At 43.2% G+C, this 19,622-nt stretch overlaps 1 protein-coding gene across 2 annotated transcripts in view; it reads right to left on the bottom strand.

Moving 5' to 3' along the window:
* BLNK (B cell linker) overlaps positions 1 to 17,542 on the bottom strand; it is an 82,611-nt gene extending 65,069 nt beyond the window's left edge. For both annotated transcript variants that reach the window (XM_086378931.1, XM_086378930.1), the window contains exon 1: positions 17,336 to 17,542. In XM_086378931.1, the coding sequence (XP_086235057.1) occupies positions 17,336 to 17,382 (47 nt within the window). In that variant the 5' untranslated portion in view covers positions 17,383 to 17,542. The remainder of the gene's footprint in view (positions 1 to 17,335) is intronic.
* Between the last annotated feature and the right edge of the window lie 2,080 nt (positions 17,543 to 19,622).

Genomic DNA, 19,622 nt, shown 5'->3' on the forward strand with positions numbered 1-19,622 from the left:
GAGATAAAGGGCCTATGTGCCCCTCACGCTGTGCAATAATCCAAAAGCTAGCAGACCTGCTCCCAGCAGAGAACCTGGCTGAGATGTTGCCATTCCTAATACGGTGCTCTAACATGGAAGAACATAGAATGTGGTGCTGTTAGGACTAAGACACAGCCATAGCCCCATCTGTGGGGGATGGGCAGCCTCACTGTCGCTCATCCTGCAAAGACTCCAGTCTAGAAACTGCAAGTGAGGGAAATGAGGATGTGGTAGACAGGTCTTGGGCTCTGGTATCAGGATGTCTCCTGTCTTCTTTGGGCCTCCTGGTTGCTGGTCCCTCGACTACAGGTTGAGTTGACTCCTAGAAGCACTCATTCTCACCATGCAGAAGCAAGCTGGCATTTGAAGTGTTCTCTGGCTGGGAGCAAAGCAGAGAGAGCCTGAGGTAGGGTCCAGGCTACTGAGTGAAGCCTTGACTAGTAACAAAAATAAATCATTCTTCGTGATGTACTTCCCTTTTCTTATTCCTCAAACTTCAGTGAAGTTTTATTACACATTCATAACTCTCTTAGGACTGTGAGGAAATAAGGGATGGGTCTGTGGCCAGAGGTGGAAGGAGCCCAAGAAATCCAGATGGAACCTAGAGGATGCCATCTGCACCAGGATGGCTCCTAGGAGAGTGGTGAATGGATCTGGAGATAGGCAAGAGCCAGGGGGAAGATGTGGGAGGTACAAGCAGCCTGGGACTCCCAGAATCCCAGGGGCAGGGAGTCTGTAAAAGAGGGATAGGACCGGTGTAATTTGAATGGCAAAAGATAACCATTTTTCTTTTCTTTTTGGACTCAGAGGCAAATAGTGGCTGGTTGCATATGTTGCATAGTTTTTAATTTCTGATGATTTCTGATTAAAAATGTGATATATGTCAAAGAATTCAGTTTGAAAAGACTACCTAAGGTATGATTCCACCTGGAATTTGGAAAAGACAAAACCATAGAGACAGTAAAAAGATTAGTGGTTGTCAGGAGTTCAGGAAGAGGGAAGGAAAGATAAGTAGGTGAAACAGAGGATTTTTAGGACAGTGAAACCATTTTGTATGCCACTATAATGGCAGCTGTAAGCAATAGATGGTCATTGTAGAACGAGCTTGGATAGATATTCTCCAGACCGGAAGGTACTCCAGAATTGGTTTTTATTATTGCTGTTGTTGGCGGTTCTGGGGTGTTTTTTCGTTTGTTTTTGTTTTTTGGTAGTGGCAGGGATGGTTGACTGAAAATGCTCCCTAGCATGGCTGATTGGCATGGAAGGAGGGACTGGTGGGATGCAGAGCTCTACTAGAAGCAGGATGGGCATGAAGTTCACTGGAAAGGCAGTTGCATATGGCCAGACCATCAAAGAGTTCTCCAAGTAAAGTCATATTTCATTAATACCTTTCTAATAATTTTTGTTAAATATAGATGATTTGAAAGATGGTATCATCTGCAAGAAGTGCTTTCTTTAAAGTTTTGTAGAAAAAACCCAGAAAATATCTTGTTTTTAGCTCAGTGCACTCACAGAGAACCATGAGAAAGCAAACTTTATGATGTTTTTTTCACTGTTTTTCGAGAAAAGGTGGACTGCAAAGCAATGTTTATCTGAGAAAATCCCTATTTAATCTGGATTTAGGAATGGATTAAAGAAGGTTTCATATTCAAGCAACTCTTCACAAACAAAAAGAACAAGGCAAATCCTTGCTCCTTCTTCATCCCCACATCCTAACCTCGAGCCCAGATCTGGAGCTTCATCCTTTCAGTATGCACAGGGCTGGTCCTTCTCCTGCAACCAAGATCCAAGCCTACAGCTTCCCCTTCACATTAGGAAAAAGCTGCCTCTGGCACTGTGCCTCTCCAGTCCATGCTCTGAAGGCTTGTCAGGGTCTATTCAGCTCATGTTTCTAAAACCCAGCTTTCACCAGGCTGCTCTCTCTTCTAAGGCCTACAGCAGTTCTCCAGTGTCTGCTGAACCAAGCCTGGCTTTTTGTCTTGACCGAGAGTTATTCAGCCTCTCTCTGAACTGCCCAGATGACTGCCTGTGAATTATCTACATCTACTCGGTTGGGTACTCTTAGGACATCTATCTGTGCTCTCCTCACAACTGGCCTGGTATCTCCATCTTATATGTTTCTAAGATCAATTTGGAGTAGAAATCTCTAATGCGTTCTTTGGTATATATATAGAGGAAAAAAAAAAAAAAATCCAGTCTCTGAGCACTTCATACTATGAACAGATTTTTAAAAATGCAGTGATCATCACTAGGTCTGCTTAGCTGACTTCCTCCTTTTTCAGGAGTTTTAATGATCTCACTTATTGACTCAGGACTTATTTTTAAGATGCTACTAGTCATTTTATGGTATATTTTGTTATTAAATTTAATACGTAATTAAATAATCTGGTGTTCTTGAAATTTCCAACTTTTTTTTCACTTTTTCTCTGACTATTCATCTCCTATCACTAGTTATATCAATTCATATTTAGACAAATTTTACCCTTCTCTTTACCCTCCTGTTCACTCCTACAGCTACAGCCACTGTGATCTCAGGATGATAGACTACGCCAGTGCTCCAACCCATCTTTTCTTAAAAAAAAACTTTTAATTTTATATTCAAGTATAGTTGATAAACAATTCTGTGCTAGGTTCAGGTGTACAGCAAAGCAACTCAGTTATACACATGTATCTACTCCCTTTCAAATTCTCCTTCTATTCAGATTGCCACACAATATTGATCAGTGTTCCCTATGCTACACAGTAGGTCCCTGCCAGTCATCCACTTTAAATAAAGCAGTGTGTACATGTCAATCCCAAACCCCCTATTTGTCCCCCCCCTCGCCTGTCTCCCCTGCCATCACAAGTTCACTCTCCCAAGTTTATGAGTCCATTTCTGTTTTGTAAATAAGTTCCTTTGCATCATTTTTTCTTAGATCCCTCATATAAGCAATATCATATGATATGTCTCTCTCTGTGTCTGACTTCACTCAGTATGGCAAACTCTAGGGCCATCCATGCTGCTGCAAGTGGGCATTATTTCATTCATGTTATGGCTGAGTAACAGTCCATTGTATATATGTACCCCATCTTCTCTATCCATTCCTCTGTGTTCCCCCATCTTGTCTCCTTCCCTTTAGCCTCTCCCCTTCTTCGGGTTCATTTTCCTAAATTGCTCCTTTTATCATGTCGCTCCACTCATGGATAGTCATTGCTGTCTCCCAGTTTCTTGCAGGATAAGGTACACACTCATTATCTTGGCAATCAAAGGTCTTCAAAATTTGGATACAACTAAACGTTTTAGGGGCTTCCCTGATGGCTCAGATGGTAAAAAATCTGCCTACAGTGCAGGAGACTCAGGTTCGATCCGTGGGTGGGGAAGATTCCCTGGAGAAAGGAATGGCAACCCACTCCAGTATTTTTGCCTTGAGAATCCCATGGACAGAGGAGCCTGGTGGGCTATAGTCCAAGGTGTCACAAAAAGTCGGGCACAATTTAGTGACTAAACAACAACTGACTTGAGGGCAGGGTCTTCCCCTTAAAATTTAATCTTATTTGTTTTATGCAAGATGTGTATTTGTTTTGTTATTCCACAGTATTCAGTGAGCAAACCAAGCAAGGCGCGTGTGGATTCAGAGCTGCTATGACACAAGCCCTGCCTCTGGTGATGTAGGAGGAAGGTCCCTTCTGCCACCATGTCACACGACAGAAACATCTGACCTGTGTCAGACCGAAGGGCAGAGAGAGACAGATGGGGCGGGAGGTGGGAGGTGCAGGTTGGGGGGGGCATCTCTAATTCACACAAAATAATTTCCCTTTGGATAATTTCTGTCTCAAAACTGAAGTCTGTGGCTACTGACGGTCATTTTGAAACAGAATGCTGCTTTTGAGTGACTGTTCTGTTTTTGCACTCAGCAGCCCTGGTCCTCGCACTAGCGTCCCTCCTCCCCACAGCCTGGCCCAGCTTCCTCCGGGCCAGCCTTCCTGTGGCATTACTGGTGTTATATTTAGATTTGCGAATTCAGCAACCGAAGTCCCTTCCTTCTGGAGACGGTCCGTGGTGAAGCTGGCACAGAAGTTTTGGCAAGTCCTTTCTACCATAGGATACCTCAAGATGCTCCTGAGAGTAAGGTCTCCCCCAGCCCCATTCACAGACGCAGATACAAGGCCCAGGAGACCCCAGTGCTGGGCTCAGACCACACAGCTCCAAAACTCCTAGTTTTGCCTGTCATCAAGGTAGTCACAGAAGTCTGATGGTGAGAGAGACTTTAGGAATATCCTGGGTCAACCTCCTCTTGGAAGGGAGGACATTAAATTCCAAAGAAATTCTGCCGTTGTCCCCAGGTTAATTTTGAGGATTCCCCCAGCTCTTTCCCTCACATGCCGCTCCATCCTTTCCGCATGTGGTCCAAGTTTCCTGTTCAAGAACCAGCCTTTCCACAGCAGGGATGTGCCCTCCAGTTTATACCACAGCCCAGAGCTATGCTTACAAGTCCAGGCCCAGAGAGCCAGGCCAGTGGTCAAATGGATACTCAGTGGCACTGCAGTGAATGCCCGCACTCACTGAGCATATATTGTGTGCCAGGTACTTTGCGTGTATTATCTCATCTAGCCCTCACAGCCTGGTGATATAGGTCCTATTGTTATCCCATTTAAAAAATAACCACATAACATTAAATTTATGATAACTAGTGTTAAGTGAGTGTACAGTCAGTAGTGTATTCACATACACATTGTATCTTCACATTGTTGTGATTATCTCAACTTTTATAGTGAGGAAATACTTGCTCAGAGAAGCAACTTGCCCCAGGTCCTACAACTAGTGAACAACAGAGCTGGGTTTAGAAATCAGGCCATCCAACTCCAGAACCCATGCTCTCAACCATCCCTGCGTGACGTGTGCTTCTTTGTCTCAGCTTGGCCCCTCACCAGGGTGGATGGCCAGCTTCAGCATGTGCCCCTTTGGGCACCTTCCTCTCTGTCCCTGGAGAAGGCATCCAGTTCCTCCCCCAGCCAAGGGGTGTTTACTGAGGACACGTGCTCCCACTGCTGCCCTGCTACAAGTCTTCCCTGCTCAACTTGTTGCTGGAAGACTGCATGGGCTCTGCAGGGCTTGTTTCGGTCTTTAGGGAGGGGCAAAGAAGAAAGAGGAAGGGACAGAAGGCAGGGGGAGGGAGAAACAGAGAGGGCAGCACACGCAGCTGGCAGGAAGGAATATGGCAAGGGCTCTCAGGTGCAGACCGTGCTCGGAAGTAGAGTGCCTGGGCTCAGCCGCAAGGAGACCTGGGTACCTATCCCCGTGCGCCCGTCTCATCACCCTAGTCCGAAAGGCCACTTAAGAGTCCTGGAGTGGGGGCAACTGTGCACCTTCTATGTGAGCATCTCACGGCCTGGGTTGTCTCACTAACCACCTAGGAACCAGAGAAAGTAATTTGCAAGTTTCTCCATACACTACCATTTCTTTTTTCCCACTGAGATCTGCAAATACTTTGTGGTTGTCTTTGACGTGTCTAGACGGCGGATCTCGGTTATAAGCAGACAGAAATTGGGCTGACTTGGCACAACCAGGAATAAAGAGGATCCTAATACCCTGAGTCCTTTCCAAAAAAAACCTCCTGGTGCACTTTACCCTATCAGAGGCAGTTAGGCAGGAGACACACTGCCCTGACATGGATGAGATGACAGGAAAGTGGGTTAAATTCGCTGTACAGAGGTCCTAGGAGATTTGTCCCTTGATGTGACAGCAGAAGTGTCAGGCTCTCGGCTCCCTGATTTTAAGGGTCTGTAGGGATGTAGCACTTTCCTTCATCTCTCTGGTGCTGGCTCTCACTCACCCACATAGCATGGAGGACCTGGGGTAAAGGGAAACTTCTTCCTAGAATATGTGGAAACAGGTTGTGGAAAGCAAAAAAATTCAAGAAGGCACTTGGGTTTGGAAGAGCCCCTGGAGGTCATGTTATCTAACCCCGTCACTGTGCAGGGCTCTGATTTGTTTCTTGTTCTAACCAGGTGCTGACAGCTAGAATTTTGTGATGTTTACAGTCTTTCTTCTAACAGCATGAAAATTATTGTGTAAAGCAGATGATTCTCAAATTTGTAAGACTGCATGACAAGTAATTCTACTCATTTTCAGAAAATTCTGAAAATGTAATTCTGGAAAAGGGGCGTGTTTAAAAGAAAAAATTAACCTTAGTGGGGGGAAAATTGAACCTTGGCTGTGTCTACATGTTACACCCCACTTGTCTGAGCAATCATTTCTAAAACAAAAAACAAAGATATTTTCAGGGAGTAAATTTTCAAGGAGTGATATTGCAAGAATGGTATTTCTGATACATTAAAAAAAAAATTGCCTCAAGCTCATCATTTCTTTGGAATCTGAGTGAAAAAAGTATTGGAAAATATCATATGTAGAGATTAAAGTGGAAGGAAGCATTGTCATTCTTAAATGTTTACCCTACAGGAACATTTATTAATAATACATTTTTTGTGGTGGGGTGGCCACACTGCTCAGCTTGTGGGATCTTCGTTCCCTGACCGGGGAGCTAACCCAGGCCCTCGGCAGTGAGAACGCTGAGTCTCACCACCAGACTGTCAGGGAATTCCCCAATAATACATTTTAAAAAAGTACTTTGACACAGTATCTAATTGGTCAAATGAAATGATCATGTATCCCCATAATATAATATTTTACAGTAAATATGCAAAATAATTTTATTACCAAAAATTCCTCATTCAACTATTTCAATATTCAACGTAGTGAATAGTAAGTAAATTTAGTAAATTCACAGTACTGTGCAATTACCACCACTGTCTCGTTGCAGAACAGTTCATCAACCCAAAAGGAAGCCTCAGACCCACTAAGTAGTTACTAGCAATTTTAAAGCAGATGTTTTTTCCCCTACTTTACTTTCGAGGCACACAAATAGCTTTTGTTTTAATCATGTTAAGAATTGTTTTCATCATTCATCAAATGAATTTGATTCAGTCATCTGGAATTGGTTGGATAACTGTGATAATCTGTTGATAGGATGATAATAGGAAATAAAAAAGTTTTCTGCTGTAAAAAGAGAACTTTGACCATGAACAGGGTGTAAGACAATTTAAGAAGCAAAATAGTCACATACATGTAGAGGGCTCAGTTTTCCAGTGATTTGCTGGTGGTGTTGTTGTTCAGTCACTCAGTCGTGACCTACTCTTTGTGACCCCATGGGCTGCAGCATGACGGGCTTCCCTGTCCTTCACCATCTCCTGTAGTTTGCGAAGACTCATGTCTGTTGAGTCACTAATGTCGTCCAATCATCTCGTCCTCTGTCATCCCCTTCTCCTGCCCTCAATCTTTCCCAGTGTCTGGGTCTTTTCCAGTGAGTCTGCTCTTTGCATCAGGTGGCCAAAGTATTGGAGCTTCAGCTTCAACATCAGTCCTTCCAATGAATATTCAAGACTGAGTTTCTTTAGGGTTGATTGATTTGATCTCCTTGCAGTCCAAGGGACTCTCAAGAGTCTTCTCCAGCACAATTAAAAAGCATCAGTTCTTCAGCACTCAGCCTATTTTATGGTCCAACTCTCATACCTGCACATAACTAGTAGAAAAACCATAGCTTTGACTATATGGACCTTTGTCAGCAAAGTGATGTCTCTGCTTTTTAATACACTGTCTAGGTTTGTCATAGCTTTTCTCCCAAGGAGCAAGTGTCTTTTAATTTTGTGGTTGTGGTCAAATTTGCAGTGATTTTGGAGCCCAAGAAAATAAAATCTGCCACTGTTTCCACTTTTCCCCCATCTATTTGCCATGAAGTGATGGGATCGGATGCCATGATCTTAGTTTTTTGAGTGTTGAGTTTTAAGTCAGCTTTTCCACTCACCTCTTTTATCCTGCTCAAGAAGCTCTTTAGGGATCTTCCTGACCAGAGATCAAATCCCGTATTGCAGGCAGGTTCTTTACCATCTGAGCCACCAGGGTGTTTTCAGTTTGGTATTACATTTGCCATTTTCCTTTTTGAAAGTATGTTTTTCATGTTTGTATTTGAATCTATTGTAGTTGTTTGTGCTAAAAATGACTGTTTCCTTCCCGCCTAGGATTGGGTATGGTCATTAATATGCCAAACATGTTTAAAAGGTTATTCTTCACCCTGCAGCTTTTTACGTTTTGAACCAAGTAAAGTTGTAAACAACAGCATAGTCAATGAGGGAGGACATTTCTTTCTGCCTTTGAGCTCAGCCCTCTAACCCTGTTGTCCAAGCACTTTAGTTATAGCCTCCCTCGATTTAGGTGTTGTCTCCCTCCTCTGACCTTTCTCACCTTCTTTTCACCACTTTCCTGAACAATGTTCCCTTCTTTCAACTAACAACCATAGATTGAGCCACATCTGTGTGGGAGACAGAAGAGCACAGCTTTCTGCCCCCACGATGAGCTGTTAGATTCTGGCCTGGGTGTTAGTGATGGCAAAGAGCTAAATGCCTGAACCTATTACAGTGATGTTTAATCTTGAGCCAGGACTCTAAGATACTGCTTTATCACAGAAGGAAGTCTCTCTAAAGACACAATTTGGGGCAACAGCAGAGCCCAGGCCAGGAGGGATTTGTGGGACATTCTCAGAACCCTTACTCTCTATTTAATACATTTATGGTTACAACACCCTTATTATGTTATATGGGCTTACCAGGTGACTCAGTGGTAAAGAATCCATGTGCCAATGCTAGAGATATAGCAGACATGGGTTGGATCCCTGGGTTGGGAAGATCCCTTGGAGGAGGAAAGAGCAACCCACTCCAGTATTCTTGTCTGGGAAATCCCATGGACAGAGAAGCCTGGCAGGCTACAGTCTGTGGGTTTGAAAAGAGTCAGACATGACTGTGCAACTGAACGTGCATTATGTTATTTATTATTATTCTCATTTTCCTGAAAAGCTGAGGCTAAAAAGAATTAAGTAATCTTCTCAGAGACCAAGACCTATGGAGTACAGAGCAAGTAGTCAAACCTAGGTCTGCCTAATTCCAAAATTCAGCAAAAAAAAAAAAAAAAAAAACCACCTTTCTGCAGCACTTCTTAATTATACCACATGGTCCTTTATACTTAGTCTATGCATAAGACCAACTCTGCTCTTTTTAATTATGACTCCCTCTCAGATTACATGAACTGTTGTGAGAACATTCCTTGAAAAATATATAGTATCACAGGGTACCAGACATGCCTGCGTCAGTGTGAAATTCAAGTTTGGACTTGGAAGCATGTGATAGCATGAAATACTGACAGCAATATTCTGTAGGGCCTCATTGGGATTTCTGACTAGTAAATTACCTGCTTTTTAATTTAAAAAGAGTCTCGGAGAAACATAGAACACAGACTAAGCTAGAATGTTTTACTAGCCAGTAAATAACACAGAAAAAAAAAAAGAGGTAGACATGGTCTGCTCTTCCTCCCTACTCATAGGCAAGCATGGAGGCATAGTTCTAGACTGGGCCTTGTCAGTGTGAGCTTATATAGGCAACATCACATCTCTGGGCATTTTACCTGAGGGAGTACAGAGATGGTTTCCCCATTTTACCTGCCAAGTAAACCTTTCTGATTTGGAGGCTGGGGAGAGGAGGGGATGAGGCTTCTCCACTGATGTTTGCGTCCTGACGTATTGCAGGGGGAACAGGTTCAGCCTAGGCAGCTCATGGAACTTGTGACCATCACTGGCTACATAATTTCCAGGGCCCATTGTAAAATGAAAATACAGGGCTCCTAGTTGAAAATCCAAGACTGCAACAGCAGAGCACTAAAGCAACCATGGGGGCTGTGAGACTGCATGGCACAGGCCTTGAAAACTCAGTGACCTCTGCTGCAGATTCCCTTCAGGAAGGGTTGAAATCTGGTGGCAATCTAGGATGCCCAGGTAGCCTTCTGGGAGGCAGGGATGCCCTGGGAGTAACGAGCTTCTTTCTCAGGAAAGGGGCAGACAGGGAAGCACTTTTCATCTAGGACATGCAACATGTCCCTAAGCTGGCTTCCATGCTTTGCTGTGGAAATGAGCATTGGAACAGCCATGCTGGACTAAGGGACTACTTCCAATTTGGGGACCTAGGCCATGATGCTGTAAAAGGGTTGTGAATACACCCAAGTGGAAAATCAGTCTACAGATATAGCTGCTGATGGATGACCTTTCAGAAGGGAGATGAGGCAGGACAGGTAGGAGCAGGCAGGTTAGACCGGGAGGAGCAGCTGCGAGGGAGGAGCTGTTGGGAGCAGGTAGTCCCAACTGTAGCACTAAGTACCAGTGTGGGAAGGAAGACATAAGCCTGCCTGCCGAGGGGTGTAGAACTGGGGATGGGAGCGCATGGCACAGAAAGAGGCTCAGCCCATAGCAGGAGGGGTGGCTCCCTGAGAGAGGGTGTCCACTGCAGGCCAGGTGACCTGTGTGCCAACGTCAGCTGCTTCCTTGCAATGTGCTAGGGACCCTTAAGGTCGGTGGGACCTGGTAGACAGCAAGCCAGGGTCACACTTCAGGGTTCACAGCTCCTTTGATCTTGAGGCAGGTCCTGGATGGGGGCTGGAATTCCACCAATCTGCAGGGGGGACCCATTTCTGGAACAACGAATGTGCCATCCTCTTAACCTCTAATCGTGTGCTTGGTTCCTGTAGGCTAAGAAAGCCCAGCAAGTACATGGAATGAGAAAACTGAAGCTGTTACAGAGAGCTTAGATATCAACACCTAAAAGAGCAAATAGAGAGATGCAAGGTCATTTTAAAGAAGCAGAATGGTTCCAGGTCAGTTGAGATTTAAAGGACTGGCAAATCCAAATCACAAGGCAAGGCATGCAGTGTGTCTGACGGGGAGGCAGTGGTAGCCCCAGAGAGCACCAGCCCACAAAACCAGAGTCTACCTGATATTTGTCCTAGATCTCATGGGTTCCACTCAAGTTGCCCAGTCTACTTAAAGAGGTAGAAACAGAGTATTCCAAGGTTGACCTGATGTCTGGAAATCTTTTCCTGCTTTCATTTTTCTACTTAGGAGAGAACAATATATGCTTCAGTGATTCATGTAGTTCCTGGCATCTAGCTTTGTTTGACACTAAAAATTCTTTTTTCAAAAACAACTCATTGACATACAGACTCAAGAACTTCTGGACTTTCTGCTTGGCAACCACTGACCCAGATCATCCCAGACAGAGGAAAATCAGTCCAGCAAGCAGAGGCCACATCAATGGCAAAGATACTATTATATATTACATATTCTAAACTTCATATATTATATATAATATATTATATATAATTTATATATTATAATTTATAATATATAATTTATATATTCTATATTCTAAACTTTAATACATTCTGCATTCTAAGTATATACAAGTGAATCTGTGCTTCTCATTCTACATAAATTTCATTCCACTTGATTTGAATCAGAGTTTTCCAACTATAGCACTGTTGACATTTTTGTGCCAGATAATACTTTGCTGTGAGGATTACTCTGCACAGTTCAGGATGTTCAAGTGTCCCTGGCATCTACCAACTACATGTGAGCAGCAACCCCATCCGATGTGTGATTGTCAGATGTCCCCTGGAGGGCAAAATTGTCCCTGGTGGAGAGCCACTGATCTAAATGATGCAGCTATGTCTGGGGGAAGGGCAGGGTAAGACAGCTTCTATGGGGTTTATTAAAAAGCCAAAGAAAAGCCATCAAGTGTTTCAATTTCTCTATAATAAGGCATTACTTAATTTCTTTTTTTTTTCCTTATTCATGTTCTTTAACAAGCCCAGATGCCTTGATGTCATCACAGGAGGGCAATAGTAAGATCTTCTTTGAAACTGCACCAAATAAGTAAATTCTTCACAGAACAGATGAGCTTAATCATCTGTGGGGAAAAACCAAGAGATTATAAATGTGTGCCTAAATATTTGGGTACCAGCCCAATCTCTTCCTATCCAGTGATGTAAGAGGTAGGGCTGGAATGTGATTGTGGCTCAGTTCTCGGAAACCTAATTAATTATATCGTAGCCCATTTGGGAACATATTCAAGAGGAAGGAACTGTTCAGCCACGTCACACATTGCTCAGATGATCATTGGATCCAGGAGAGAGGGCACCTTGAATTTGCAGACTCTGGTTTAGTGTTTTCCTGGCACAGCCCAGATGAGAGTGGGTGAGAAAGAGTACCTTGAGGTTTCCTAGCTGATGGTCCTGAAATCCACAAACACTAAGCAAATTTCTAATGTGGCTCCCATATAGCTTGCCCATGAGAAGAAAGAGACCTGTCTGAGAATTCCGTCCATTGGTAGGACACAAGTTAGTCCAGTTGGGCAGGTTCTCAGTAGAAATAATGCAGGTGAGCAGTGGGAAGAGAACAGGGAATCATACTTCCTGGCAAGTTTGTCTTATCTCTGACATTAGATGCTGTGCTTCCTCTGTGATCTCTCATATCAGCACCTCTGACCTAAAACTTATAAAGAATGATAAGAGCGATGTCCCAGACACACTTATATTCAGGCTGTGCTCTGTCCACCATGATGAGCCCCTGGGCATCTTCCTGCTCTGCTTGCCACTCCAGTTTAAAGGGGGTTGGATCTACTACCATGAGTAGGAAGAGACATAACAAACAGTCGCTTGTGAAGGGTGGGCTGAAGTACTGATTGTTGTGTTTACTTTTTCTTACTTGTTATACCGACCATATGACAAATATTCTGGGTACTTTAGCCCATGTCTTCAGAACACACCTGTGAGGAAGGTATCTCTAGTTTTATTTGACAGTTGAGGAAACTGAGGCTTAGAGAAGTTGAGTGATATCATCAGGACCCATAGCTAGTAGTTGGCAATTGGAACCCTTCCCTTTTGGGCACTGGTTGCTTTGTCCTTCTAAAATACACGATAGCTATCTTCTAGATCATGTATCTGGATGCTGTCTAGTTGAATCCTCTGACCCCGGTGTTCAGAGTTGGACACTTTTCAAAGAGTTTGTAAGAAAAGTGTTTGAAAGTATTTTGAAAACTATCTCAAATAAGTTGATCATTCCATCAGGACATAGTTCCTGAAGGTCATGGGATGAAATGGTAGCCTCAGAAGATGTAACATTTCAAGTATGGTTTTCATGCCTAAAGGAACACACAGCATTCAGAGCTGAGAGGGACTTTGAAAATAATCAGATCCAAACTTCTCATTTTGTGGCTAGGGGACACAGGGGTGATGAAGACCTATCCAGGAAGGGGTGGTAGAAAACGAAAGAAAAGGGCATATATGGAAGTATCATGAAATAAAGACTGGAGGGTGTGGTAGGTGAGTGGAAGTACAGAGGGCAGGATGAATCAGACTTAGGGTTAATGGTGACACCATTGACAGAAACAGAGAGGGCCACAGAGGAAGCTAGTGACGGAAAGGTGAAAAGAAGATAAATTTGCTTCTGAAGAAGTGAACTGGAAAAGTTAAGTTTCTGGAAACTCCAGTTAAGGATTCCAAGACCTGAGAAGAAAAGTCATGTCCCAGGATCTGTCAAATAGGATCTCCAAGTGAGAGCCCTCGTTGTGAGACCCAGACACCCATGACAGGGCTCTGTCATGCTTGACAGTTTATTAGCCATTTAGATGAAGGCAGAGAAAGGGTGTTTGTCACGTCTACAGTCCATGCAAAGCTAAATGCCACAGATGTCAGAATCAACAGGTAAAATAGCCAAAATAGCTAAAAAGAAGAACTGAAACCGACATGAAATTTATCAAGGATTCATGTAAAGTGCTCTTTTTCTGTTCAGAAAGTCAATCGCACACCTATAGAATTAATAAGAATAACAATAGAGGTACTAAATAACCATCATTTTTCCATTCAATAGGTATTGTGTGCCAGGATCTCTCTAATCCTTGCTGCAGCCCTTTGAGATTGGTGCTATTATTATCTCTATCTTTTTAGCTGAAGAAGCTGGGACTGGGAAGTTTAAGTACAGTTTCCTAAAGTCACACATATGTTAATTTGACTGAAAAATACCATATTCTTACACCAATAAGATAAGGACTAGGGAGACTTGGCTTATCTGTGCCTGTGTCAAAGACTTTTCGCATTTGTAAAAATAAGTGAATATATATTTGTGGGGGCTAGAAAGAAAAATACACAAGCACAGGTGATGAGTCAAACTCAATGTTTTGTGCAGCCTGGATGGGAGGGGAGTTTGGGGGAGAATGGATACATGTGTATGTATGGCTGAGTCCCTTTGCTGTCCACCTGAAATTATCACAACATTGTTAATTGGTTATATCCCAATAGAAAATAAAAAGTTAAAAAAAGTATATGTAAAACATAAAAATTCCTTCACAAACTAGTTTCACTAACTTGAAAGAAATATAGTCAGTGTGATTCAGGATTGTAAATGTCAAAACGTTTACCCAGAACAGTAATATTTTTGTGAACAGGAATATTTACTGTGGAAGGATTGAGACTTCAGGTCTGAGGTGCTTTTCTGGTGGTATTGTTAGCTTATAAAATCCAGGGAAAATCATGGCTGAGAATCAACTATAAGATTTAGTAAGTTTTTGGATTCCCATGAACAGAGAAACCAACTTCATGTAGTACCTCAAGGGGAGAAAAAAATAAAAAATCTGTGCTCACACATTTCTGTGGTCACGTATAGCGGAGCCACTTCGCTTTTTTCAACTCTTCAGTAGTAGGAACTCAGCCTTGACTATTCATCCCCAGCTGTCCATATAAGAAGGTCCATCTGGAACCTTCTCATTCTCCTTCATTTTGAGACTCTCCTCTTTCCTTCCAATCTGTCCTGCCCTCCTTTCCTGATTGATTCTGCTTTTCCTTCCTCCTGGTCACTCCTTCTGCCTCTAATCTCTTTTCAGCCCTAGATCAAGGTCATCCCTTTTACACTCCCTCCACCCCAGAAGGACACTCACTATCTCTCTACTTTTCTGGCTAATGATTTAAGCAAAGTATGTTTAAGTGTTGATAAACCTAAGAGTATGAACTCCGCTGTTCACTTATACTGTTATTCAATGCCAAATAATTGCACGGTTGTCAATCTTCTGAAGTGATGTTAACCAGTCAAGACAGAGGATGCGAACCAAAAGGATCAAGAATTCGTTTACCTACACCCGGCCATCCCATCTAATTACAGCAAGTATTTGAAATGGTGCTTCAGGTTCGTTGTGTTTACAATTTCCTTTCTTTGACAAGTTCCACATCAACAGTGCACACTTTATCAGAACAGGTCAGTTCTGTAAAAACAACTCAGTCACCAGGTAGGGGGAAAAAAGTTACTTCCACCTGAGCAGATGGATGTAGGATATGATTATCCACAATACAGTTTCAGCTTTCCACCCTCCCATCTGTGGTTGCATGTTGTCTCTTGATAGCTCTGTGACAAAGTTGGACTTCGTCCCTGAGGGAGCAATTATAAAGTGATTTAGGTTCTATTGCCCTCCTTTATTTTAAATCTTATCTGGATTTCCTGAAGGAAGTTCTAAAACTTAGTACAGTCCTAAGTGATGGAATATCCTTGAAAAGGACCTTCTAAACCTTCTTGTTCCTTTGGGAGAAACCCTCAGAGTTTCTTGGTCATGTCCTTCCTTCTCTCTCCCTTCTCACTGCTCTGTCCCAAGGCCAGGCCTGCAGCATTAGAGGCTTGGGTTACTTAGCTGTCCCCCTCTCACTGAGCATCCTTGACAACCTCCCTTAAGCCTGTTGGCATGACACCTGTAACAGTGTAAACTGTTCTCCAGCTCTGTGCGGCCAGAGCCCTCACAATCCTTTGTGATATGGCTGCACCCCACGTGTCTAACCTCATCAGGAGCTTCTGGTCCCACATGCCTACTCTACAGCCTGTGTTGGTAAGGAAGTCCTCACCATCCTACAAACGGACCTACTCAAGTCCAGCTCCAAGCGTCCAGTCCCCCGACTTCTTTTTATCTTATGTGCCTCTCAAAGACTAGCTCTTCATTTATTTTGTTTTATTGAGGTAACATTGGTTTATAATATTATGTAACTTTCACATATACAACCTTATCTTTCCTACTTCTATATACATCATAGTGTGCTCACTGCCAAAAATTTAGTTTCCATCCGTCACCATACACTTGACTTCTTTTACCCATTTCAGCCCCCCACCCCGTCCCCTGCTCCTTCCCTTCTGGTAACCACTATTTGGCTCTCCATATTTATATGTTCATTTTTATTTGGTTTGGTTTGTTCATTTACTTTGACAAAGCCTAAATGCTTGATGCATCTTCTCTGTTAAAACATCTCTGGCTACTCCGATTCATTTCTTACACCCATTGAGTCACTTACTACTTGCACTATTTTATCTGCCCCCTCCCATGATGGTGTAGCAATATGAGACCAAGGGCAAAACTTTCTTGTCTCCCATTAGGGCCGATCATACAGCAGCACTTACCAACATGCCCTTAAAGGGACCGACTACAGCCATGCTGCCTACTGATTCTAGACCAGCAGTTCGTTTCAAACTATCATTTACCAATGGCCTACCAGGTATATAACCCATATTATAACTGTCAAAGACTGTCCCTTGGCCATTCCCAGGCTAACTGCCCTTAAATTCTGTCTCAACAACCTTAATTCTGTAGCTCTTTATCATTTATGATAACTTCCTTGCTACACGTGTCACAACAACCCATGAAAAAATGAAGTTCAAATGGTAGCTGAAATATAAAACACTCATTGAACACCTAAAAGTTCCCGTGTCCAAAAGTCTTGGTATTGTTAAATGCAACAAAAAGAAAATCTTCAAAATAAAAATTTGGAAAGTCTTTTTTTTTTTTCATAGCTCAGAGGAGTTTCTTGATTCTTGCCCCTTTGGTCACGTCTGGTTTATTTATTCTTCCTAAGTGGTTTATTTAATCTTTTTATAGATAATTGTTGCACTGACATGAAGGCACTTGAAAAATAGATCTAATCTCCCCCCAAACACTTGTGATATACAGCCACAAAATAAATGAGATAGTAAAACTATAATGAATACAAATCATTACAACAATCTTTAGCATTAAATAGAAATCCACAATGAAAACTTTCAGTACTCAGATTAAATCAAACTTTTTTTAAGAAAAGCTTGTGTTTAAAGTCTCCAAGCTGACCACTGGTAGAATCTAAGCCCTTGGCTTTTCTTTTTTTATTGTCTCTTCAAAACTTTACATTTTAATCCACCACTGGCAAAGCCGGCTAAAATAAGCCCACTTGTTCCTACACATTTCTTTAAAAACACAGTGCACTTCCCTATAGCAATTGACACTCGGCTTTCTTAGAACAAGCAAAGTATCCCAGCATTTCAGTATTTCTGATATGCTGTAAAATCATTGAAAAAAAAAAAGGAGAAGAAGAAGGAAAAGTATTGGATGGCAAAAATCTTACCTCAACTTCTGACTGGCGGGGACAGTTATTTTATTAAGCTTATCCATTCTTTTTGTAACTATACAAGTCACAAATCACTGTCCAGTGGTCACGTCAGCAGTCCCTGGCCGTCCTCGGGAGTAGCATGGTAAGCCTGTGATCGCAAGGGTCCCAGACACTTGAGTCTGATTTCTGAGAGTGCAGGCTGCTGGCAAACACCTCTGTACTAGGGAGAAGTAAAACTTGCTCGAGCACATAGTCAAGTTTCATGTTTCTACATAATCATGTGATCCGGGTAGCCAGCCAGCTTGGCTGATTACTCTACATTGTGTAAACTTTAATAGTGAAACCTATTGGACATGCAAATTGCCTTTGAGCTGCTTTCTTTTATAACCAGATTTGTAACCAGGTCAGGGCAAGCTTCTGACTGGTCACTACTTCCTGTTGTCCTGAACACAGATAGCCCTTGTTTTCAGCAGGTGTCATGCTGTCCCCTTCCTGGGCTCAAGGAAAAGCAGAATAATCATTTCCATCTGAAAGTCTCTTTGGGACTTCCTGCTCATTTGCCTGAAGTCGTGGATAAGCTTTTCCACTTAAAGGATCATTCTACGAAAATGGCATTTTTGTGCAGTTTCTCTTCGCTCTGCTCCCCCACATATTTTAAAATAAATATCAAGTGGTAACAGTTTACTTCAAGACTTAGAATTTAGTTATCCTGAAGATCTACGTAAAATGGGAAGACAATTCTCCAGGTATGGTCATTAGGGATAGAGACAGGAGATCTGGGAAACGGGAGAGGTTGTCCACCGTACAGTGTGGGCACCTTATCAGATTGATGGTGTCGGGAGGTGTGCTGACATCCAGATGCTATCAAACAAAATCAAGTCAGCTGAGAACAAATCTAACAACCTCCCAACAAGGCTATTCTGACATCAGGCCACTGGGAGGTCCCCTGAAGGGCAGGTGCCACTTTCCTCACTGCCTTTGTCCCCTCCTGCCCTCATCCCCTGCTCACTTTCAGCCCCTTACCAGACCCAGTGATGGCCAGACATGGGAGCAGTAGGGGTACCCCGGAACGGTGGGGGGAAACACACGTGCATGGGCTGAACCCATCCCAAGGGGTCCACTTCCCTCCTGGAAGACTTGACAGTTCTTTTTTTACCTCTTCTGAAACTTTCGAACGTGTCTGTTCAAAGAGCAGGAGGCAGTTTCGTGTCAGGGAGGAAGAAAATGAGAAAGACGTTCCCTTTGTACCTGGACACTCTTCCCTGTCTCCAGCAGGAATGCTCTGCTCATCTTTACGAAGTTGGCATATGTTTCCCACATGTATCCAGGTAACCAGTCCTCTCCTGGGCCTGAAGAACACACAGAAAGGGCCGAGCAGAGCGATCCCTGTTACCTCCCTTGTTACAGACCTAAGGTCTGGCTGAAGATAGAGGGAGAAAAGGGAGGAAGAGGCAAAAAACAAGAGAGCTGGAGGAAAAGGGCGGGGCGCGGGGGGCGGGGCGGGAGGAAGAGGCAGAAGAGGGGAAAAAAGAGAAGGAGGACAGTGAGGCAGCAGTGGCAGTGGGAAATGGACATGGTAGATGGATCCCTTTCCTCCCGTGCTGCTTCTTTGTCCACACAGAGGTTCTGTATTTCTCCAGGTAAATCTTGATTGTTCGCATTCATGTACTGCCTCTGGATTTCTAGCTCAACCCGATGGTCAGGAGCAGAGTCCTCAGGGCTATTGAAGGGTGGGGCCCTTCTGCCCAGCCAAACTATGGAATTCGCCAGGCTAGTAAGAGAGCACATCATCTTTCATGAGAAAAATATAAATGCTTGACTCATCCAATTGTTTATTTCCCCCCAAATGCAGCTCAGTTTTCTTGCAGTGTATCTCAGAGGAGTTCTGGAACTTCGTCCCTCCTCTCCTCACAGTTCTTAACTGAAAGGAACCAGTAGACCAGGAGGGTGAAGGCACGTAGAATGTCATCAGGATCAGGGAAAATGAGCTCCATTGAATGGGATGGTAATCGTCTTGTTCCTTCTCTGTTACTGTAAAGTGCACTCCATGGGCTGCTTTGCTCTCAACCAACAACTCTGTTCAGCACCTGGGCTGGCAACTTATTTCCCCAGAGAAGAAGACCAAGGGCAAGAGTTACACTTCTGCTTTTTCTTTTTACAGCCACTTGTCTTTCTTCTTTTTACTGTGTCTAGTCTGACATGATAAAAATGAGAGTCTGCTTTTCCAGACTGGACATTTTATCCCATGTGGTATGTAGCGTGATAACCATGATGTTCCAAACTGGCAGCACTGCTGTGCGGC

The sequence above is a fragment of the Bos grunniens genome, chromosome 26, assembly GCF_055505025.1.
Source record: "Bos grunniens cultivar Pamir isolate PY7600 chromosome 26, Bosgru_T2T1.0, whole genome shotgun sequence".
Taxonomy (NCBI): Eukaryota; Metazoa; Chordata; class Mammalia; order Artiodactyla; family Bovidae; genus Bos; species Bos grunniens.